The sequence below is a fragment of the Eulemur rufifrons genome, chromosome 28, assembly GCF_041146395.1.
Source record: "Eulemur rufifrons isolate Redbay chromosome 28, OSU_ERuf_1, whole genome shotgun sequence".
NCBI classification, from domain to species: Eukaryota; Metazoa; Chordata; class Mammalia; order Primates; family Lemuridae; genus Eulemur; species Eulemur rufifrons.
Window position 1 is genome coordinate 24,752,626 of NC_091010.1, and position 24,542 is coordinate 24,777,167.

The 24,542-nt window shown below is 35.3% G+C and overlaps 1 protein-coding gene across 1 annotated transcript in view; it reads left to right on the forward strand.

Moving 5' to 3' along the window:
• CTNNA3 (catenin alpha 3) overlaps positions 1–24,542 on the forward strand; it is a 1,434,719-nt gene that overhangs the window by 708,120 nt on the left and 702,057 nt on the right. The window contains exons 7-8 of the mRNA XM_069460558.1: positions 6,966–7,046; positions 15,342–15,494. Coding sequence (XP_069316659.1) covers positions 6,966–7,046; positions 15,342–15,494 — 234 coding nt within the window. The remainder of the gene's footprint in view (positions 1–6,965; positions 7,047–15,341; positions 15,495–24,542) is intronic.

The window sequence follows — 24,542 nt, forward strand, 5'->3', positions numbered from 1 at the left end:
AATCAGCCAGCTGGTGTGGTTCAGGAAACACAAGTATTATTGACATTAGTGACACTAATGATAAGTAAAATAATAACTAATAATTTTTTAGCCTTTACTATTTGTATATCTTGGTATATCCTTTGTCTTTTTATTCCTTACAGTATTCCTATAACATAGTTATTATATTTTACCCATTTTATAGGCAAGAAAACTAAGACTTTGAAGATTAAGTAACTTGTCCAAGAACACATAGCTGTCAAGAGACAGAGCTCAGATTCAAACATAATTGTAACTGTCTCCACAAACTTATATTCTGCTCATTATGTCTTAGAAACACATTTATATAATTTATATAGTAGAAATATTAATCTGAGTTTAAGTTACAGTGCAAATTGTTACAGTAAGGTGGATTAAATCTGAGATGGTGCTCGTCTCTACTTGATCCTACCATTTCCTGTGTGTCTTTCTGGGGCAAGATATTTAAATTTACTGAACTTCAGTGTCTTTATATGCAAGCGTGTGAAGAGTTATTATGAACAGCAGTTGAAACAATACATGTAAAGTACTCACATGTGGTAGACATTTGACAAGATGTTGGTTTCCCCTCACTGACTCCCAGTCCTACCCTAGCAGGCAGCTACCTGGGTACAGTATCTTACCGTCCCAAACAGTACAAAAGTTCAAGGCACTTGCAGTCTTCAACCTATTTCCTTTTGTAGTTGGATCATTTTAATCTTAAACAGTTGATTACCTCATTTCAAATCTCAGAGTTAATTTTTGGCTTGTTTTAGTTTTATTTTCATATCACAGACCTTGATTTAGAAAGATTATTTAGCATGCCCCATCAGGGTGTCTTCCTGACATGCTATTCAGTACAGTGGTATTCTAGAAGAAGAGATTTCATTTTTTATGCTTGTCTATTTGTATGTCTTTCATGCCTGAAAAATGTGGACTAGAATCTGTGCCTCTGCTATGTGTTAAGCATAAAATATTTTTAAAGCTATTTCTGTAGAGAAGAACTAAGTTTAAGGACATCATATTTCATCTTTACCATGAAATAAAGATTTCCCACTAAAAGGAAAATGTATCATTTTAAAAGGTTGAATAAAGTGGCACACATTTAAAAAACAAAAACAAAACATAACAAAACAACAAAAACATTTTCTTGCTGTTTAAATTCCGTGTAGGGCTCCTCTGCACTGACAACATTTTCATTTGACTATGCATTACGTAAATTTTTATTTGCTTTAAAACTCATCTCTTAGTATTTGAGGTTTTGGAATTTTCTGGGGTGGGAATCATGGCCTGCCTATTTCAAACATCGCCTTTTATTTGTACCTTTTCAGGTTTGCATTATGCACAAGTTTTTACACATTTTCAATAGCTGTTTATACAAAAAATTCTACAATAAAAGTAACATCTTATTCTATAATTTTTCCTTTTAGAGAACATGGCACCTTCATAGAATTTTAAAGTTAGAAGAGAATATGGAAACAATTTGGGGCAAACCTTCATTTTATGGGTTCAGAAATTAAGATGCAGAAATGTTGTAGGATTTGCTTATCTTATCTTGCTTATTTTATTTGCTTATCTTGCATATTTGCCTTATGTAGTCTTTTATTTCTCTATTATTTAATAAATAACTTTTGAGCTCCTACTATGTACAAAGCACTGTGCTAGATGCTATGAGGGACAAAATGTGAGTAAGAGGTTTTTCTCTCTCAAGGATAATATAGTCTAATGAGAGAGATGCATACAGGTAAGCAATTAACCACAGGACAAATACTAATGAAGGGAGCTCTCCACAAGCCCTTCAACAATTCCAAAACTAAAATCATCATCCTTGTGTTGATCTGGTTTTCTCCTTGAAGTGACCATTTCAATATACAGCACCATCATCTAGCCAGTCATCACCGCTAGAAACCTGGACACCAGCCTAGATTGTTCTCTTTTCTTTACCTGCCAGCATCTGCCAGTCATTTGTCTTACCCAGTTTACTCATACAGAGTCCTAAGTATATCATTTTTCTTTATCCTGGCTGCCATTGCATTGGTTTTAATGCTTTCATCTCTCTCAGGGACTATTCCTGTGTCCATCTAACTTTTCTGCCTATTTCTCTTCTTAATCTCTTCAAATCCATTGTGCAGATTCCAGCCAGTTTGATATAATTGTCTGGTTGTACCATTCACTCACTCATCTTCTATGACTCCCAGTTGTCTGTAGGATCAACCTCATGACTTAAAGTGGCAGACTTCCAAATCAAGACTCCCCTCACACTTTTTATACTGACTACCAAATGCTCTTTAAGGACTTTACCTTTGTTCAGGTTATCCCTGTCCCCCAGAATGGTCTTTTCTCTCATCCTCACTTAGCTGATTCCCACATATCCTTCCATATTCAGTTGTTACCTGCTCAGGAATTCTTCCCTCATCCTTAATGAGACTGCTGCTCTCATCAAGCTGCGTGTTACCCTCGACATCTCTATTAAATACTGTGATTATGTCTATTTCTACCACCACATGTGTGCTCCTGAAAGGCAGTCACTAGGTCCAATGCATCATTTGTCCTTAGTATGTTGCCTGGCATACAATAGATAATAAAAAGTTATTGAATATGTTCAAGTGTTTATTAAACCAAGTGTTATAAAAGTATAAAAATTATTTTAAAAAGTATCATGGAAGAATGATTAATTCCAGCTAAGAAGATCAACAAAGGCTCTATGTAAAATTTAGTAATTGAGTTCTATCTTAAAAGATGTCCATCATAAGAAAAGTAGGAGATGAGAAGTTAAAAAGAAGAGGTTTTTTTATACAAGCAGAGTTTCTGAGTTGTCATTGTATTGCCTAGAACACACAAGGACCCATTAACGTGTTTCATTAATGGTTGATAAGTAAGTATGGAGGTAGATTATGTGAGGCCTTGAGCACCACGGTGAAGAATTTGTTCTTAATTTCATCAGCAATAGAGAGAAGGGTTTTAAAGCAAAGAAGGGTCATAATCAGACCTCACATTTCTCCACTAGGGAGTAAGTACCTTGAGGGTTGGGATTTTTTTGTTTGTTTGTTCCCTGCTCACTACTTTATTGTCATCTAATTGAATGGTGACTTACAGCTGGGCGTGGTGGCTTGTGCCTGTAATTCAAACTACTCAGCTACTTGGGAGGCTGAGGTGTGGGGATTGCTCTAGCCCAGGAGTTTGAGGCTGCAGTGAGCTAAGAAAGAAAGAAAGGAACTAGAGAGAGAGAGAAAGAAGGAAGGAAGGAAGGAAGGAAGGAAGGAAGGAAGATGACTTGCATGAAAATAGGAACTTATAAAATATTTGAAAAAACAAATGTTTTATAACAGTACTATCTAACAAACCTTTCTGCAATAATGAAACTGTTCTATATCTGTGGTGTACAATACAATAGCCACTGGACACATGTAGCTATTGAGTACTTTATATTGAGGAACTGAGGAATTAAACTTTTAATGTTGTTTAACTTTAATTAATTTACATTTAAATTTAAATAGCCATGTGTGACCAGTAACTACAGTATTGGGCAACATGGTGTTGGAAAGTTCTTACCAGCAGGGTCCCAACAGGAAGCAGATAGAACACTCAGAATAGGATAATTCAAGGAGTTTATTTGTAAAGAGATCTTTTCGAAATGTGTGGGCAGCTTTAAGGGAACCACAAGAGGGTGCAATTAACTGTGGTCAGTTGTGGTAAGGCAGAACTGATGAAGAAGACTTGGTTAAGATTATACAGGTTTAATAAGCCTGGATCACATTGGGATAGTACTTATAAATATGTAATAATAATTTTAATGAAATTTCATTGAATGAAGTCCATGCTGAGAACTGTTTTTTTTCAATAAAGTATTTCCTGGCAGTCTACTTACTGATGAAGAAGCTGACTGCCTTCCCTGTACAGTGCTGGTTTGTGCCGTGTTTTCTCAGGGTCTTTCTCCCTGACACTCCACTGTAAGTGGTCCCTTTTCCATTAGCAGGGCTGTGCTGAATTAATGACAATGTCTCTTAAGGATTACTTTAAAGAGCATCCTCTCTTTTGAGCACTTGGGATATAGGCAGGTCTGACTGTTATCTGTGGTTGTGTTTTAATGTCCTGTTTTTTCCATTCCTTACCTTAGCGCACAGAATTCACCTTTAGTCCTGGCTCATTGCTTCATGATTTGTTAAGGCTTTGAAAACAGAAGGAATGAAGCCCTTTAAGCAGGACGGGGCTATTTCTCCTTGCCTTATTTATTTTTATGCCATGCAAAAAGAATAAAGAGGCATAAAATGGCTTGACTGAAGCCAAATAAATCTGGATAAATAGAGCAAGGACCCAGTAAAAATCTGGAGGTGAAAAAGAAGAAAGGTGGTTATGGTTGGAGGTGGGGCATGGAGGAAGACAAAAGAAGGAAGGGAGAACTTTATATTTTCTATGATGATAGGGATTGTTTATTATTACCACGAGAACAAAATATCTTTGACCCAATGAGACATTTTAAACTAAGGTTAACCTCTGGGTAGAAGTTAGGAAATCATCTTTATAGCCCTTATTGAATCTCTTCATACTGTCACCTCCTGTTATCCTTTATTAAAGTTTTGTTTGCTTCTGCTGCTGGCTCTGAGAAGGCTGACATCTTTTAGTTGTTCTGATGAATGACGCTACAGAAGCTAGTGAGTTTTTACAGCCAACACAACAGGAGTCTCCCATATTATTCCTTATACCATGTGTGTGTGTTGAGGGGGGGTGAGGTATCTTTGTCTGTCTCACTCCTGCCCTTTTTATACTGTCTCTGCTTTCATGAAGTGGAAAGAGATACATCTTACAAGAGCTAAGATTGCTCTTATAAGAGCTAAGATTGTATGAAACTAGAGAGAAAGAGCTAGATTCTTTAGGTAAAATTAGAAACTGTCTTATAGCCTATTATGTATCTATTTATGCCATTGCCTTATATATCTCTGAATTAACTCTCACAATTCTCCATGGCTAAAATGGAGCTGTGACAAATAGTCAAAGCTTTCATCTGGGTAATTGCGACCGTTGCTCTGATATCCAGAATTTTATAGCGCTCATTGAAATAACCTAACCTCAATGTCTTCTGTTTACCCTCTTTCTTCACTAAACAGTTTCCATTATGTACACATTCCACACTGTCTTTCAAAAATAAAATGTGGTAAAGGACCTAATGGTCCTCTACTGTGTCTCCCTATAGGAAGCAGCTGGAAATCTGTGGTGCCAATATCTGTGGCTGTCATAGTGCCTGGGAATTGGTATTGGAATTTAGTAGACATGGGTCCATGGATGCCAAACATCTTGCAAGTATATGGAATGGTCTCAAACATTGATCATTTTTTCACACCTTACATATCAGTAACAGAGCTGCTGAAAAAAATCTAGGTCTAACTGAGGTTTAGGTGGGTACCAGAAAACTCAGCTAATAAAATACTTTAGCTGTGCATTGAAGCTAAGTGCTAAAATCTCCTCCAGAGTATAGCATGACAACTTCCTGGAATATAGTAGGTCCCTAATAAAACTATGTTGTGTTTTGAACCAAGTTCATTTATAAATTCAATTCAATAAGACCTATGTAAGTTACTAGCAGAAATAGAAAAAAATGTAAGATATATTTGCCAATATCAAGATTCTGACAGTATTTCAAGGGTAATGAACATGTACAGAATTAAAATGAGTATATTGGGAAATGTTCACATGTTATATTGGAACAAGGAGAAGTGAGAGTGTACTTTTAAGCAGAGTTTTGGGGGGAATTCTTTGTGGAAATCTTTGAGGAACAGGTAGGATTTTTACAAGAGTTGTTTTGGAAGATGCTCTCTGAAGTCAAAGGTACATTATATGTAAGAAGTTGGAGGAAGAGATAGAAAAGTATAAGAATGTTGCTACCATAAAGGATAGTACCTAAGAAGATATGGCAGGAGATAAGATTAAAAAGGTAAGTTAGGACAGAGTATAGATGGTCTTGAATTTCTTGTTAAGAAGTCTTTGCACTTGAGGCTATGGATTTATGTATGAGTCTAGTCACTAGGGATAGAGTCTGACATGCTGCCTAATGACCTCAGCATCCTTTTTCATTGAGTTCATGCTGTAAACTCCTTCAGTTATCAACTGCTTTAACTTGCCTTCGTGATTTTCAAGGTCTTCTCTTAAGAGCCCTTTTCAGTTTATTAATTTAAATAGCAGCAATTTTCCTAGAGGTGAATCACATAATGATTTTTTTCAATCTCTTTTATACGAGATAGCACTGAAAAAAGTATGATCAGATTTAATCCAGTTGTCTCCCACAAAAATAATATGTAGAAAATACCAACCAAGGTGACTCTCTATGTGCTTAATAGCCTAAAGATTTAGGTTAAGGATATAACAGAGAGCTCTTCTGCTCAAAGAATAAAAAGGTGTTGCACAAATTATCTTAAAGAGCCAAAAACAGCGTCCAGTTCTTACTTAAAACAATTTGTTCTTGGAATATTGTCAGCTAAAATTGTGGTCAACTTTTGCAAATTGTATGAATTTGCACTGCATATTTTATTTAGTGTTTAGCAAAACTCCAATATGGCTCTGCATAACTTACACAATACACCATGAAAATGACTTCAGAAACTCCCACAGAAGTTGACAAATTGGGCATCTAATGCTTTTAAGTTAATTGCATGCTTAGCGGTTAAAGAGTTGACTTGTTAAGAATGAAGATCACAGTTTCATGGAGATAATGCTCTGCCTACTGCCACACTGAATACAACCCAACCTTGTATCAGAAATATTACAGAAGCCTAGAAGAAAATAATGTGAGCTTTAATCACCATTCTACTTAGTCTTAAGTGAAATGCTTATGAATCATATATAATATCATAGCAGTTTTGAAACCTATTCTTGAATTTCAAGCTGTTATTTTCAGAACATTTAGAAAGCAAATTGCTAAGTGATAAAGAGTAATTTGATAGCATTGCTTATGTCATATTTTTTCTTCTTTGCAGACTGGAAGAAAAGAAAGGAGTAATACCCTGAATATTGCTATAGACAACATGTGCAAGAAGACAAGAGACCTTCGCAGACAGGTGAGGAAAGAGAAATATATAGAGACAGAAATACACATACCAAATAGGACTTTTACTCATTGCTGGAATATTTATTTCGTATTTTTTTTTTTAATGAATTTAGAACACACAAAACTATTTACTTTCTACATTTATATACTGCAAACTTTTTTTGTGGGAAACATAAAGAAGAAAGAATGTGTGCTTTAATGTCAGGCAGAATTACATTCAAATCCTGGCTCTGTCCTCATCAGTTGTAAGTTCTTGGGGACAGATTTCATCTCTCTGAGCTTCTTTGAACCTGTATATAATTCCTATAAAATGGAATTAATAATATACAATAGGGCTGTGAGGATTAAATATAATGCATATCAGTGCCTGGTCCATAGTAAGTTTTTAGGTAATGTGGTAAATTGACTCTATTACATGGAAAACTGAGTTTATCATCCAAATGCTTACAGTAAATAGCTAGTAAGTGGTAACACAGAGACCCTACCAATCCCCTTTCTAATTCTTTTCAGGATGCTTCAAAAATTAGTTTCTGTTTAAGTTAAGGCTACTTTTTAACCTTAGGTCATCAGGAATACAGGATTAGAAAGGATTTCATTAAACAATTTAAAAGTCCAGTGTTATGCCACAAGTTATTTTTTTTTTTCTCAGAAATATAAAGACTTAGCTATTTTCAAAGACCTTTGTCCATTCCTTTCCACTATTTAATAACCAGAGTTCTTTCTCACACACAACTTTAACTTGGTCATCGTTAACTCATAAAAGAGGGGCAGAAAGCTTTTCAACCATAAGCTTTTAATGCGATATATTATTGTAGTTTAATGGGAAGATTTAGTAAAATGGCTGAGCAATCTTTTAATTCAGAAGTAGATTTGCAAATGGAATAAATAGGGATCTCCAGCCATTTAATATTAGCTGCATAAAAACACAATTTTCAAGTTGTGAAAATCCCTATTTCTCAACTTTATGGCCTTAATGTGAATTCTACTTCTACTGTCAGCACTTAGAATCACAGAATGTAAGAGTTGGAAGGAATTTAGCACACTTGTCTTATGATGCAGATTAGAAAGCAGGCCAGTGTGGTGAGGTGACCTGAAGAAGGAGGAAGGAGCATTGGATCAGAACCCACACCAGGACTCAGAAACTTATACCTTAAGAGTCATCCTCCCTCTTTGTTGCATGATTTCTATTCTCAATCTTATTCAGGATTTTTACCCCATCTTCTTCACCTAGGATTTGTATCTTTCATTCCTCTCTCCTTCCTCTATATTGCCTTTAATAAAGTTATTCAAAGAGAGCTAATCTATGTTTATACCTTCGAATCATTAGTTTTCTTAAAAAAGTCAATAAAAAGCAGTTCTTTATCTATGGAATTACCAGATTTATCAAATAAAAGCACAGGGTGCCCAGTTAAATTTGAATTTCAGATTAACAGCAAACATGTTTTAGTATGATTATGTCCCAAATATTGCTTGGGACATACTTGTATTTAAAAAGTTGTTAACCTTAAATTCAAATTTAACCGAGCATCCTATATTTTATCTTGCAATCCGACTGATGTTTCCATCTCACTACCACCAGTGAGAGATAGAAATAGCATTGGGAATTACTAATACTATTCTTCATAGTAAGGAGACATTTCCAACTTGTAGAGAACTGCTGTGTTATGGAGGTATGAAAATCCCATTTGGTTTCACAGTTAAAACATCTGCATTATTTCTATTTTCTATCCATGTTTGACAAATCCCATGAATAACAGCAATCTTGGTTTCATCTCATGATTCCATATATTGGCTGGAGGTCAGCAGGGCCATTTCTGTAGTATTTCCTCTTGTACTTTCTCACATAGCGGCAGTCACACGGTGACTGTGGCTGGGTTCAGGGCTTGATGTTTGGACCTCAATGCTTCCATTCCCTCTCTCCATGTGGAATCTATTTTTTATAGCCCTTCTATGTGGCTTCTCTCTCTAGTAGGGTAGCCTGGATTTCTTACATGATGGTTCAAGGTGCCAAGAAAGGAGAGATGGAAGCTGCCAGGTCTTCTTAATGCCTGAGCTCTAAAGTCATGGAATATTGTTTCCTCCACATTCTGTAGGTCAAAACAGTCATAAACCCTGCTCTTGGTCAACAGGAGCAGGTCGAAGCTCTATCTCTTGTAGAAGAAGTGGTATGTGTGTACAAGAAGGGGTGGAATTGTTAGGAGCCATCTTTGGACATAGCCATGATCTTCAGTGTTGATGAGGTTAGGTGCTGTGTTTCTTTCTCATCTTCACCTGCTCTCCCTCCAGTACTTCATTTTCTCATCCTGATGTTTATACTTTTGGTAGTAATAAAAAGCAACATGTTATCTCCATTTCTTCTTATTTTTCAAAGTTTATCTAACAATTTGTTTTAAACAACTTACATATACTCTTTCTCATAGGACAGAGAAAGCCTTACCATTAAAATATTTTTCTTAGGGGTATTTAATGTTCATCTTTTTCTCTAGAACTGGTTTGATTTGTTTGTTTTTAGTAAAAAAAAAAAAAAAAAATATGCACAGTCCCTCTTCCTGCCCATTCAACCTTATCCTCTTTCTTAACCGTTGCTTTTTCATCAGTAACACAGAAGCATTTTAGCTTTGGTTCAGTGGATGATTAGATTTATTCCTTGAGGAATGACATAGATTGCTTAGAAATATCTGAGAAGAAGCAAATTATAGATTTAGGGACATCAATTGGGAATGTTCTAGATGGTGACAGAGTATTTGTTTGTTCCAACTTTCTTGCTCTGTGACTTTCTTGCCTATTTTACTAGAGAACAAAGATAGATGTCCTTGGCATGGTGTTCTAGGTTCTCTGTGACTTGGCCATGACATAATCTCCATTATTCTTAATGTTCCTTCTCCTTCAGCTCTCCTCCATTTCTCCTCCTCATCAAACCAAGACATTAACCTGTTATCTGATTAAAGAATCTACTATTCACTAAAATTTCCATTGCCTCCCTCTCAAACCCACTTGCATCATTGTATATATAGATTGTTCAGCTTGGTGCCTTTTCCACTCACTCCCCTTATACCCCCCACCCATCTCCTAATCAACTAAATTCAAGACTAGTGTAAATGCTACTTATTCAATGAAATCTTTGCTATTTTTACTAGCTAAAATTAGTCTTTTTCTTCCAGGAGCATTTATAGCATGTGTACTTCTATTAGAGCAGTGATCATATTCTGCTTGTATTTTGTTTGTTTCTTTCTTTTTTTAAAATTTTATTTCAGAATATTCCAGGGGTACAAATGTTTTGGTTACATAAATTGCTTTTGTACCATTTGAGTCAAAGTTATAAGTGTGCCCATCACCCAGATAGTGTGCATTGTACCTGTTAGGTGTGAATTTACCCATCCTTTTCTCCCCCATCTCGCCTGCTTGCTTGAGTCAATATACCGAACATCACCAGCTAACCAGTAGAGCCATAGTTCTAGCTCCGATCCATTCCATCCCAGCCCATGTTTGTAACCATCACACCAGGAGCCAAGCACAATAGCCTATTCGCTTTCAGAAACCCTGCTGCCTAATCCACTGATTTTACTATCATAAATTCTTTTCTTCCTTATTGCTTGTTTTATGAGCTTTTTATAAATTTAAATTTTCTTCTTCCTTTCGCCTCCTTTCCCATCATTCTTTTGAAAAATTGCATACCTAATGGCATTCTCTCCATAAAAAGAGGAAGATTTTTAAACATTCTTTATTAAAAAAATTTAAACAATCAAATATATTTCATTTGTATTATGCAGAGTGAAACTTACATTTGATTTCACCAAAGGCAAGTTAAAATTTTTATTTGTGTATATTAAGGAAACAATTTTCTTTTTTTTTCATAAATGCCAAAATAAGAATGAGGTATGTCAAATAAAAAAGATTCTGATAAAAACAAAACAAATAAACAATTTGATTGATCCTTTCTTTAGTTGCTAAGTTGCTGAATGGCTAGATCCACCTCTCTTCCATGTTGGTAGTACCAGCACCACACTCAAAAAAAAAAAAATATGTTGGCTCTTATATGGCCAAATCATGATTCTCATTATCAGATATTAAGTATCTACAAGATACACATTTCATTAAATTGAAATAATAGGTATACACTGAGTTAATTATTAGTTAACTTATTCCTACCAGCCAACTAAGCTGTGAAAATCATATTTTGATATTTGACTTAAAATTAAAATGGCATTTTTATACACAAAAATACTTTTCTAGTTCTTTGAGGATGATTCTTTTCTAAAAACTCTTTCTCTTCTTTCCACTCCTCTTCCCACAATTTCATTCTTTCTATTTATTTATTTGGTGGTGTGGTGGTGGGGGCTTTTTAGAGCTTTCACATAGGGCTTTCACTTTTTGGGTTTCAATTATAGAGAAATATATTATTTTATTTGAGATCCCAAACCACTTACATCAGTGGGAAATAGAAAAATTGATGTCTCAAGGCCTTTTATTAAACTGTAGTGAGAAAGATGGAAAGCGCCTCGGTTTGGTTTTATTCTGACATCTTTCATATCTGGCCACAAACAGATATTTATTGAAAATACATACTTCTAACTCCTACTGGACTCCCAGTAACTTCAGATTTTAGTGCTGTGACTTCTGTTTCCACATTGGCATGTTGAATTCTTCCTTAAATTTTTTGTATATCACGCAAGTAAAAGGAATGCATTATGCCAAGGGGTAGGAAAATAATATGGAAATAAATAAGAAAGAGGCTACTTAAGTAGTATACACAGGTATACACATCTGTGCAATCTATTGAAAAAATATTTACATGAATATGTCAGAACATGTAAAGAAAATTGCTTAGCACAACATTCTAGTCCTTCCACATCTTGTCCCTATCTGCATTTCTAATTCTATCTCATAATAATTCCTCTTTAACATTCAGTGTAATTAAGGGCATGACAGAACCAAACCCAGTGGTGTACAGAGCAGAAGTAGCAGAGTATAATCAATAATGAGTAGTTTATGAGTTTGGAGTCTGAATCTTAATGACCAAACATTAACATCAGACAAAGGTGCCTGTTTTAGATGCATTTTCCTGAAAGCAGAGCCTAAGACTGAGGCCTTAGTGCAGGTAGTTTATTTGGGAGGGGATTCCCAGAAGCAAGTGTGAGAGAATGTGAAAATTGAGACAGGGAAAGAGGACCCTATATGCTGTTGAGGTTGCTGCTCTAGGCAATAGGAGCTTAAGGACCTCTGAGGACCAGCAGAATGTCTCCCAGAATTATTTGACCAATGGATGGAGGCTGGGAATTTTATTCAGTAGCTCCCATTCCCATTGGTCAAGGTTTGCTCCCAGTTGGGGGGACTCTCCAGAACTTCTAGGCTGTGTTTGTGTTTAGGCTGAGAACCTCACAGAGACTTGAAACAGCCCCTGAGACAGAATAACAAAAATAAGCATGGAATGCACACAAGAGGCATGGGATGTCTTCAGAGGACATAGAATTGTTCCCCACAACAACATCTGGAATTAGAGCTAGGTCTAGAGGATGAGGTGCTGCCTACCAAAAGCCTATTAACATGGTCCACAATCTTAGTTCTGACTGTGAAGATAAAAGATCAAGAATTGGTAAGTCAGACAGGGACTAGTGACGAAATTATAGGTAAATTGACGTAATTACGCTGTTTGTTATTTACATGGGTTAAGATGCTTTCAGTGAGAAAGATACTTCCCTGCCTCTGACTATGTGCTATCTTTTAAAGGTTTCATTCAGTCTAACACAAGTCACTAATTTCTGGCCGTTTTCTTCTGTCATGAAACAAAAAGATTACAAAGATTGGCACAACATGAGACAGGTTTTTTTCATCTCTCATTCTTGCTTTGGTGATAACTCAATATATATTTTTTGAAAAGCACAAGAAGGCAATCTGACTTTTTGGATATAGTTGAAGATGGGAACTTATATCAAAGTCTTTTATGTGAAAAACCATCCCTCTTTAAACATGTGTGTTAAGGTAGCAAATAGCAAGTCTCACTTCTTCATGTCACAAATGACTAGAAACAGGAGTTTATACTCATTATCTTCACCTCCTTATCTCCCATTCACTTTTCAAAGCATAGCAATAGGACTCTTACTGACACTTTTCTGCTAACACTGTTATTACTCAGTTCATCAATAACTTATTAGTAGTCAACCCAGTGGACAAGTCACAAGTCTTTTTTTTTTTTTCAATTTAACTTCTCTTTAAAATTTGACTCTGAAGCCTATTCTCTTCTTGAAATGTATATATTTTTGCTGTCAGTCTCCTGGTTTTCCTATATTGTAATACTTAATGACTCTCACTACTCCACCAGATTATAAGGAACCATGCATTTTTATCTGGACATATCTTACAATGCCTTGCTCTTGGTAGAAAAATGAGGAAATAGTGTTCAGAAATATTTGTCAAATTGAATGACATCAAAAACAGAAGAGAAGATTCAACAAGTCCATGATGTGACTATTATAATTATGTTTGGCAGGATAACTACATTTGGAGAGCACTGACACAGAGATTTATCTGAACGTTTGTTTACTTGTTGGTCATTTGTTCTCTTTGTTTCTTGGCCATTATCTCAATCGCTTCTTAGGTCCTACTCTTTCATCTACCCGACTCCCACAAATGGTAATGTTTCCTAAGATTTTATTTTTGGGTCTCCTCACTGTGTGTCTTACTCTGTATGGTCCTATCCACCTCCCTCAGCTTGATTTTCCTCTCATGTGCTAGCTCTTAATGGTAAATCTCTAGGGCAGATCTCCTCTCAGCTCTCCTTCTGCATATCCTAGTTACAGATGAAAGAAGAAAAAGATAGAAGGCAGGAGTGGTCATTGAAAAGTGTTCATCCTCTGACAGAGTCCTTCTACCTTTCTCCTATGTATCTGAAACTTACACATCTTGTAGTTCCCAGCTCAAATCCTAACTTGTGCACTCTTGCCTGACTTCCCTAGTCCACTTCCTATAGACAGCAAACAAATTATTCATTCACTTAATGGTCTTCCTTAATTCACTTAAGGCCTTTCCCTTGCCTTGTAATCCCTTTAGCATTCTACACTCTGTCTTAATAAGTGCTCAGTAAATATTAATTAATTGCCATTAATGATTCACTTTTCTACATGCTAAGCAGAATCCTTCCTTGGGGATTTTTCTATAGCCTTTGTGAAATTGTTAGTGGCCAAAAAATTCCATAGCTCTTCTGAGCAAGCTCTCCCATCTAGGGCAGAGATATTTTTCTCCTAGAAATCTATAATTATTATGGATTTATAATTCTGTGATTATTATAGGAAGACAATACTTTTTTAAAGCAGGTCTATCGTTCAGAACCATGAAAATGTATTACTACTCATTCTCATATAATCTAAAACTAGGCTAAGTGTCTATTGGATTAAAAATACCCTAAAATATAACTTTCACAGAAGGCAATTACATTTTCCTGTCTGATAGCTATTTATCTTTTTGTTTTATTGTATAAAGGTTATGAAACTAAATGAGGGGGTTGACCCGAAATCCCTGGGCCCATTCATAGTCATTGACATTGTTAATGAAACATTTCTGAGTATTATGATCCATAAAGTCTCAATATTATATAAATACAATGAATTAATTTTTCAATGCAATTTTAAATCTCAGAAAATATCTGACTAGAGTAATTGCCTGCTTGTCATTTATAAGCTTACATGTAATCTAATTTAAAAGAACTAATCGTAGCAGAATGTTATAGTTGTTTAATAATTTAAGGTGTGAGAGCAAGAACAATTAATGCAAATGGGAAAAATTGGACATCAAACTCATTTATTATTATTCTTGCTCTATTAACCTGTTATCAACTGGCATAATCGGTGATCTAACTTGGTTTAATTGCCATGAAGTCTACAATTTAGCTAATCAAAATTTATCATCAGTTCCTTTAACAAGGTAGAAAACATTTTATAATTTCTAATTATGAAAATACAAGATGTACAATGTTATTTGTACACATGCATAAACATTCTAGTAGTACAATTTCTTTGAGAAAAAAAGAGTATTAGCATTTTAATGTGACTTCTGGGTTAAGTACAATTTTTAAGAAAAAATAGTTACTTTTGAGAGCAAAGGAACTATTGCTGGATGATTTTTTTCCCAGATATTTTATTTGTTTTAGTTTCTCAAGGTACATTAAAGTATAGTCTTAAATATAATGATTTTAGAGATTGTACAAAAAATGTATTAAATGAATTTTGTAACCACTGAGATTGTAAGAATAGGAAATAATATGAACTATTTCCTGAGTAATAAAAGCCCTGAATTTTTTATTTCTTTTCAGCTCCGCAAGGCTATTATAGATCATGTGTCAGACTCTTTCTTGGATACGACAGTCCCACTTTTGGTTCTCATTGAAGCTGCTAAGAATGGCCGAGAAAAGGAAATAAAAGAATATGCTGCGATATTTCATGAACACACCAGCAGGCTAGTAGAGGTAAGCATGCTAGAACTGTAACTACTTTAAATCTATGAGAATGAAGCTCCCATTCCCCATTTGGGGTTGAACTGTACTCAAGTAAGAACTTTTGATAACATATTACCAATGCAGCAGAATTGAGTCAAGGTAATATGAAGGCGTATATGTCAAATAGTATATAAACCAACCCACACTGGCTTAGAAAAGAAGCAATTTACTTAGAAAGAGCTATAAGACTATGCACAGTATTGGGTTCTTAAAAAAATACATATTTTATCAGAGCTACATAAAAGAACTGGCTAAATGCTGATATTTTGTTTTATCTTTATAAATATTTTCTTCCCATTCTAACTTAAAAGTATCAAATACTTGATCTCATGCTACTTTATTGTTTCTCTACCATCTTCTCATGGCTGTATTACTCCTCCAGTCTTTCAAATCATATTCAACTATGTAACATGACAATAGAATAACAATGTATAAAAGTAGAGAGATCCATGAATAATTAAGTAGGGGTAATGGATTGGCTTGTGTCCCAGTGGGTGCAAAAGGAGAGGATAAAACTATAATTCACTCTGTTTGGACACTGATGACAGGGGAATGCTCCATGATTTGGGGAGGAGAGTGGCATATTGCTGAATCTCCATAAAGTACTAGGGGATTCCCAGGAGAGAGAGAGGGCAGCCTTTTGTATTATGGACATCAATAACACAGCTATAGTATCAGAGAGAGCCTGAATGAAAGAATTTCTACCACACATAAGATGACAGTACTCACAAGGCCAGGAACCAGGGGCAAGAAGGGGGAAATGTGATTGACCACATCCATAGACCTGAACTGGTATTCAGCTGGCACTTATTAGGATGGCTATACCAGTTGTTTATGGCTGCTGTCTATCCTGATCATCAGTGCCCACGCCATCCTGGTTATTAGATTTTTTTGACTACCACACCTTCCCATACCAGCCATGAATTCTGTGGTGAAACATGCTTTGTTGGCCCAAATGCTTGTAAAACTTGTGAGTGAAAAATAATCACCTTGTGAATTAGAATCACAGAATTTGATATAACATCTACTATAAAAGAGCTTTCCTAGTATCTTTAATGTGAATCCACTGGAAAGGAGGTTTCCAATGTAGCTAGCATATGCACTATAAACTCTCCTTCTAGATCCTAATTTCCACAACTAGAAAATGAAAGGAGTGGAGGAATACATGATTACTAAGATTATTTTAGCCCTAAAACTACCCCATCTTCAACTTCAAAATCTCCTTTGAAATTCCCAAAAATTCTGTGAGATAGGGCAAGTGTTACAATCCCAATTAAATTTATATGAAAATAAAGGTACAGAACCCAAACCAGGCTAATTAGTCAAAGCTGATTTCTAGGATTGCCATTTTTAATTAATTAATTCAATTATTTATACTGTATATAGTTTAATTTATTCCTTCATGTATCCATTTCTCAAATATTTATTAACTCTACCCACAAGACAATGTTAAAAGAGGGCAGCAATGGGAACAGCTTGTAAAAGTCAAATAACTAAGCATAGCCCCTGACAGTCATAAAAGTTTTATGAAAAATGAGTTCTGTAAGGTGAAGTCACACCAAATTATGAAAACAACTTTTTAAATCAAATCCTCTGAAAATAAAACTTGGTTTTTGCTAATTAAATTATATCCTTATTTCTATTTCTCAGTTTAGTGTTTCTGTGAAGAAGGGCACTTTGGTCAAATAATTTTAGGAAAAAAGTCCTATTTTGGCTCTGCTTGGAGATTGTACAATCTTTAATTTAAGCTAGAGTTTTTCCAATTCAGTTTACCTTTCTTTCATGACATATTACTAAGGTGCTACCCTAAAGGAACACTTGGGAATGTTACCTTCTTATATGACCAAATGATGATTTACTATTATGTAGAGAGAGCTCTAAGAATTTGCTTTCAATGTTTAAGGATTTTGAACATTCTGCATTCCATGTGAATGTTGAAAGAATAAAGGCTTTTAGAATTATGAACTACTGGGAGACTGAGAATGGTTCTTATTTAACTTTGTGTGCTCCCTTTATAATGACATTATGAAAGGCTTGGAGTGATATCTGAGTTCTGGTTCTCACTTTGTATTACTTAGAAGCTTTGGTCTCAGTATGTGGTTCCCAACCCCTGGTCCGCAGACCGGTACCAGTCCGTGGCATTTTAGTGACTGGGCCTCTCCCCGCCCCCTGCCCCCTGCTACCACCACCGGCCGTGGAAAAATTGTCTTCTGTGAAACCAGTCCCTCATGCCAAAAATGTTGGTAACCGATGGTCTAAGTCACGTTCAGTTCCAGTGGGCTTTTACTGTGTAACAACGCATGCTCACACTTAGTGGCTTAAGATAATTACTTGTTGACTCTCACTAATCTACGAGATGACTAAACAGAGCTGGGCAATTTTTGCTTAAGGTTTCTCATGTGATTGTTGTCAAATATTGGCTGAAGCTATGGCCTGCTGGAGGTTTGCCTAGGATGAACATACTACTTGGCACATTCATGTGACTGGAAGTGCATGCTAACTGTCAGCTGGTGGCTTGGCTGTGGTTGTTGGCTGGAGCACCAGTTCTTGGTCTCTCCATGTAGCTTCAGCTCCTCACAGCATAGCTATTGGGTTCAGACAGGAGAAGTCTCTAAAGCAAGCAAGAAACAGGAAGGAGAAGCTGCCATTCTCTTAAGGCTTGACCCCAGAAATTGGCAAAATGCTATTGGTCAAAGCATTTATAGAGCCTTCCCAGATACAAGAAGAGGCGAGCAGTGAGATTCTGCTTCTTAATGAAAGGAATAGCAAAGTATTTATGGTCACTATACTTCTCAGGGCTTTATCTGTAAAATGAAGTTTAGATAAGATCATTCTCAGTTTCTTAAATTCTGTGATCCAACAGATATTTTTTCAATTGAGGGACATCTAGTTTCCAAAGAGATATAAAAACAGGAAAAAATCAAAATGGTTTTTAAGTACACTGCTTGCATACTAGTTTTTTTCTTTCCTCTCTCTATGTATGTTTATATATATATATATAGAGAGAGAGAGAGAGAGAGAGAGAGAAAGAAGGAAAAGAGTGCTGAGTACTGCATTTATCTTCCAGGAAATTTTTTTTTTTGAAAGGAGCTGTCTTAACCAAAGCAACAGAGAAAAATCATCATTAATTTACTACAAACATTGAGACAGAAGTGTCTATGACAGAGTCCTGGGAAATAAGATAACTTAAATATATCAGTTTCAGAGGACAATATGAGTTCTCCTTATAACCTTGTATAGATTGTTTACCAATCCCCCACTTCCCTGCCTCCCTACACTTCCCCTCCACAGACATGCACACATATCCATCTTATTCCCAAGCTGGGTAATTTGACATAGCAGGGTAGAAAGTCTTAGATTCTAAATGACTTCAAGAAAAAGCTATTTTCAACATGTCTCGGTTTTGATACCTCAACCATGTTTGTCTGAGAAATCTAAAATCAGTGAACTTGCTGAAGACTTAAATGGGAAAAAAAGTCCATTTTTAAAGAGTTCCTATCAGATCTTTGAAGAAAAACTCCATGCTGTTAAGGGAACTTTTTAAATAATGGTTAACTTGTAACTTTATAAAAAGATAGTAAAAAGTGGAACTAAACATGAAGTAAAAAGAATGAGATGTTAATTCTATGAGTAATAATTAGAAAACACAAAGGATTTGGGGAATTGGAGAAAAGAAAAGAGAATGAAGAGCCGAGAGGCCGATAAATTGGATCTGAAATGCCTATACTCTGGTGGAGTCACATCTGAGGTTTCCTGCTATATTATTATGTAGTTGGTATAAAATGATCATGGGTGAAATGATGGTTATAAAACCCTGGGCAGTGCTAGTAACCAGGGAACCTTTGTGGCTAATTTTATCCCTGTTATGCTGAACTGAGTAACTATTACTATGTAAAGCTTTTCCTACATTGAGTATCCAAGTTACTTTGTTGGATCCATGGAGCCATAGTGGGGAATTAAAGTAAAGAGTCAAGAGGCTGGCATTTTAAAAGTCATCTTAATATAAGTAATTAGTAATTAATGACAAATGTGCTCATTGAATTATGCTTCTCAGTACTTTGATCTCACCCCGATGGTGACTTAGGGCACCATTAACTCTACTGGCTTCCACCAATAATATCTATTGAACAGGAATTTAAAAATATGAATTCTATCTTAAAAATAAAAATATTCAGTAATTCTAGAGAGTGAGGATTTTGTCTTTTATTGCTCTGCATCTCCTCTGATAGCAAAGGCTATACAGCTAGTGCTCAATAAATCCATATTGAATGAAGGAAAACATTTATAACACCAACTCAATTCTCTTTCTCTCTAAAAAGTTGACTTTGGGGATTCTAGTAATTGGACTTGAGGTACATGTCTGAGCCTAGTTATTAAGCAGAATACCTCCCTACTATACTGCATATGGTACTTTGAAATAGTCCTTCACAGTGGTATTAGTAAATGCCATTGCTTTTAATTATCAAAAGCAGGCATTATACACCCTGCTTCAGCTCTGTCTCAGAAGGAGTTTGTCACAATTCAATAACATCTTTAAAGCACTTTGCTACCCCAGAGACATATTTTGTCACTTGAGCGTGGTAATATAACTATTATTCAGAAGAATGATATTACATTCAATAAATGCAGTATTTTATTACTACAATGACTATTATAATAATGGCTATTATTAATATTCCTCTAAAATTAATTTTTAAAAATTTTACTCTTATTTTTGAATCATATTACAATTTGTTCTCACAAAGTCCTTTCATGCTGAATACTACAATTGCTACCAACTAAAACAGTGAAATCTCCAGTTTACCCCATTATTTTTACCATATTAATTATCATTAAATATGAAAATGTTAATGATTTAGGCCTGAAAATTTTCTATGAATTAGAGAAATTTCTCTATGTGAAAAGCCAGCTTCATTGGTGCTTTGACTTACTCATCAAAAATTCATCTATCTTGATGCACCTTATTTTAGTAAGTCTCATGGAAGCCTTTCATCAAAAAGGAAAAAGTGGGTGGACATTTAATTATAATACTTCCCTACAACCTACAAAGCTGATTGTTCTCACTTGCAAAATGGCAAGCCAGATTTAGCAAAGCCCCAGTGCCAAGAGAGAAGGCTTTAGAGGGGACTCTTGCTGTTTGCAAGAAGTGCTGATTGCTATTGGCTTTACTGATTTCTTTGCTTTTTGACAGAATGCTGTTCAAGTTTCACACGTTGCTTTAATTGGTCATCTGTTATGAAATAAGGATATGTTTGATTATAAATAAATACAGCTTTTAGATTCCCATCCCATTCCTCCTCCTTCTCTCCCTCAAAAAGGAAAAAAAAAGAAAAAAGAAAAAGAACAAACCCATACTTACACTGTACACAAACCAGCAACTGTTCTAAGCGAGCATCTTGGCAGCTCTCCTCTTTTGGTGGGGAAAGGATGCTACGGCTAAGTCAGGAATGCTTTTGCTTATATAGAACAGAGCACACTGGTGTGACTGCCTGCACCTTAGGTTATAAACTGCTCAATATCTTAATCCTTTTGCTCTTAAAAAGACATGGCTAAACATGATCCTTAAAAACCTAATGTGAATGCACAGTGGGTTCCTTTCCATGTTTGAGAGATTTCTTTATAAATTTTCCACATATGATCTTTGGAATATTGGAAAATGGTAGTGAATCATTTATAGAAAAGTCAGAGACTTTCCATAATCAAGTATAGATATTTTCAAATAGACTATTAGTGTTTTGCAATTCAGATAAGGGAGAAGACTACGTGGGATTATATAGTAGTTTAGGAATTCAGGCTGAAATAAGCAGTAAGTTGAATCTTGAAAACTAGGGGGTTGAATCTGAAAAAATAGAACCCCAAAAGGAGATTACAGCATGAATAAAGGTACAGTGCTCATTCCTGTGTCCTAGGGATACATTAGAAATGAAGTCTAGATAGCTAAATTGGCAGGAGCATGAGGTGGGATAGAGGCAGGTGGGATAGAGGCAGTTGATGAACAATCTTGAATATTTTATTGCCAAGCTGAAGAGAGTAGACTTCATCTTATAAAACTGGGAGTAATGGATTTGGAAAGCTTGCTCCAGTAGCATCCCACCAGGGAAGGCTCTAAAGGGAAGTCATATTTTAGGAGAATCTGTGTATGGACTGTTTTGTACCTGGATATAAAAATTTCCAAACCCCCATAATTGATTATAATCTCAAAAACAGATTAGCATTTTAAATGGACTGCATTTAAAACCTAACTTAAATCATACGTCAAAGAAAGAGAATAAAACTAGTTTTAATAATGAAATTGGAACAGAAAAGCAAGTGCCCAGGACTTAATGGCATTAGATCTCAAGGTTGACCAATAGAAATAGAAGAAAATTATATATATAGTTTTAATTTTTCTAGTATCAACCCTAAAAATTTCAAAACGTTAAACAGATAAAACTAATTTTAATGTTTCATTTAATTCAATGTACTCAAAATATTATCATTTTAACATGCAATCAATATGAAAGCCATTAATGAAATACTTTACCTCTTTTTTGCATTAAGTCCTAGAAATCTGGGGTGTATTTTGCACTTAAAGCCCATTCTAATCAAGGCTGGTTACATTTTAAGTGCTCAATAGCCACATTTCTGGTGGCTATGTATTAGACAATGTAGTTATAGATAAATGAGCAAGTTGAGGGCAGGAGTGTATTCATTCATTCATTGAGTAAATATGTCTTTGGTGCCTATTGTGCACCATATACTGTACTGGATCCTGTGAATAGTGTCTAGAGCCTTTGATTTTTTTTTTCCCTAGCCTGACATATAGTAAACACCTCATTCAATAAATGCTGAACAAATTAGCGCATAAACAAATAAAGGAGAGTGTCTTTTAATCCTATAGAAAATATTCAAAGATGGTGAGCAACATGATTATTGAGTAAAGCATGAAACATGGATAAAGCCTTGGGTTTGAATCCTGGCTAGATATTCCTGGAAAAGTCACTTAATATCTCTTGTATCTGTTCTGTAAAGGAGACATTCCACTACATAACATGAAGATAATAGGATTCAGTGGGATAACACATTAAAGTACTAAATGCTACATGATGTGGACATCATAGTTCAGTGAACATTAGTCCTTCCTTTCCTCTCATTTTTTTTTCTAAAAATCTTATCTGAGGCCCATCATGGTAGTTCAGACCTGTAATCCCAGCACTTTGGGGGGCTGAGGCAGGAGGATCACTTCAGGCCAGTTTGAGATCAGCCTGGGCAACTTAGGGAGACTCTATCTCTCCTAAATCAATCAATCAATCAATCACTCTCTTCTGGAAAGAAATCCACTTGAATCTGCAAATACCCTGACAAACAATGAGATTTTCCTTTGAATATTTCACTTGATGAGGTAATATTCAAATGTACTGTAGTTGTTGGACTCTTATATCCAACTTCCAAATTCAGATAAAAGTGGTTTTCAGCAACATTAAGGGGCCAAAAGTTGTCATGTACAAAATCTGCTGCTGAAATTATGTACCCCAAATTTGACATACGATTATTTGGTGTGCAAAATTTCTCTAAACCTGAAAACTTTCCAGTATTACTCTCCATGGTAATATTTGGCCAAGAATTAACAAGTAAGCATGCTAACTGACAATTAGCTGATAAATAATCCCAGGTCTAGAAACCAAACTTTGTTTTAATCACCAGCGTGATCATGCAAGTTGAGGCTGATCTATTTCTTTTAATCAATTCACTATTCCAGTCAATTAAAAATTAGTATAATGAGTCCTTACAATGTGCTCTATAGGGCTTATTTATATAGAGCCCTACCATTTAAAACCTGGCTCCATTTTTGTCTTTTCTGGTTTAAAACAAATGAGTTCTACTCCCTTGTTTAAGTGACTTCAGCAAATCACTAAATCTCTCTGGAATTCAGTTTTATTATGTATAAAAGGAAGATGGGAGATTAAAATATTATTCTCCATTCCTGGCATTCAAGGTTCTAAAAACCAGACAAGAGAATTCTTGTATTTGTTTTATATGTGTAGGTAAGTTGAAGGTGAATGGAGGAGGCTAGCTAACTAGATATATTGGAAAAGTGGTTATTTTATGGCTTTTATAAGACAAAATAACTTTTTAAAAAATAATAAGAGAAGAACAAAGGAAGAAAATAAAGGAAAATAAATAAGACATTTAGTAATCTATACCAGTATCATGCAAAGAACTTTACACTTATGACCTCATTATATCAATGCTTATAATGATTGAGATAAATACTATCATTACCATTTTGCTGATAAGGCAGCCCTGGCTGGGAGAAATGAAGTAACTCACCTAAAATCACTCAGCTAATAAATGGAAGAGTAGGTATCAACTCAGTTCTATCAATGCCAGAGATTAAACAGATAAAGTTAGCACAATAAATCTGGAAATAGAAAGTGAATCCAGGTTTTACACGTTTAATTTGTTGAAGAGAAGAGAAACTTTTCTGAATGCTTTTGGACAAGAGTCCTATTATTAAGTGCATCAAGCTGCAAAAGTTCTAGGAGTTGATTGCATTTTTTTATTCCGCCTTTTCTAATTAGAGAAGCAGAAAGCCAGGAAGCACACACTTATGCCTGTAAAATCCTTCTTCAAGTAGTCATTCTTTCTAACTCTTAGGTAACTGCTTAGCAGTTGCTTAGTGATTAGCTCAGGATATAAGACCTAAGTAAATAAAACCAGGCATCATCTTCCAATGAGAAAGAACAAGTAGTCCATTTGTAAGTTGATTATTTGGAGCTTGGAATATATTTTGCCTTTTAATGAGTTCTATGTATGCTATTTAGCTTCCTTGCTTAATCCACAAAAGCCCTTTGAGTTTCTAATAGAAGTGAAGAATTGAAGGGCATTTTGTTAGCAGTGTTCTTCCTAACCTCAAATGCATTTAGAGGTGCCCCTTCACTCAGCCCCCACTCAGCTTTGTGTGCAGAGTTTCCCTAAGGTAGAAACAAAAAATTCAAATGTTTACTATAAGGGCACAAAGAAGTAATGAGTGAAAGA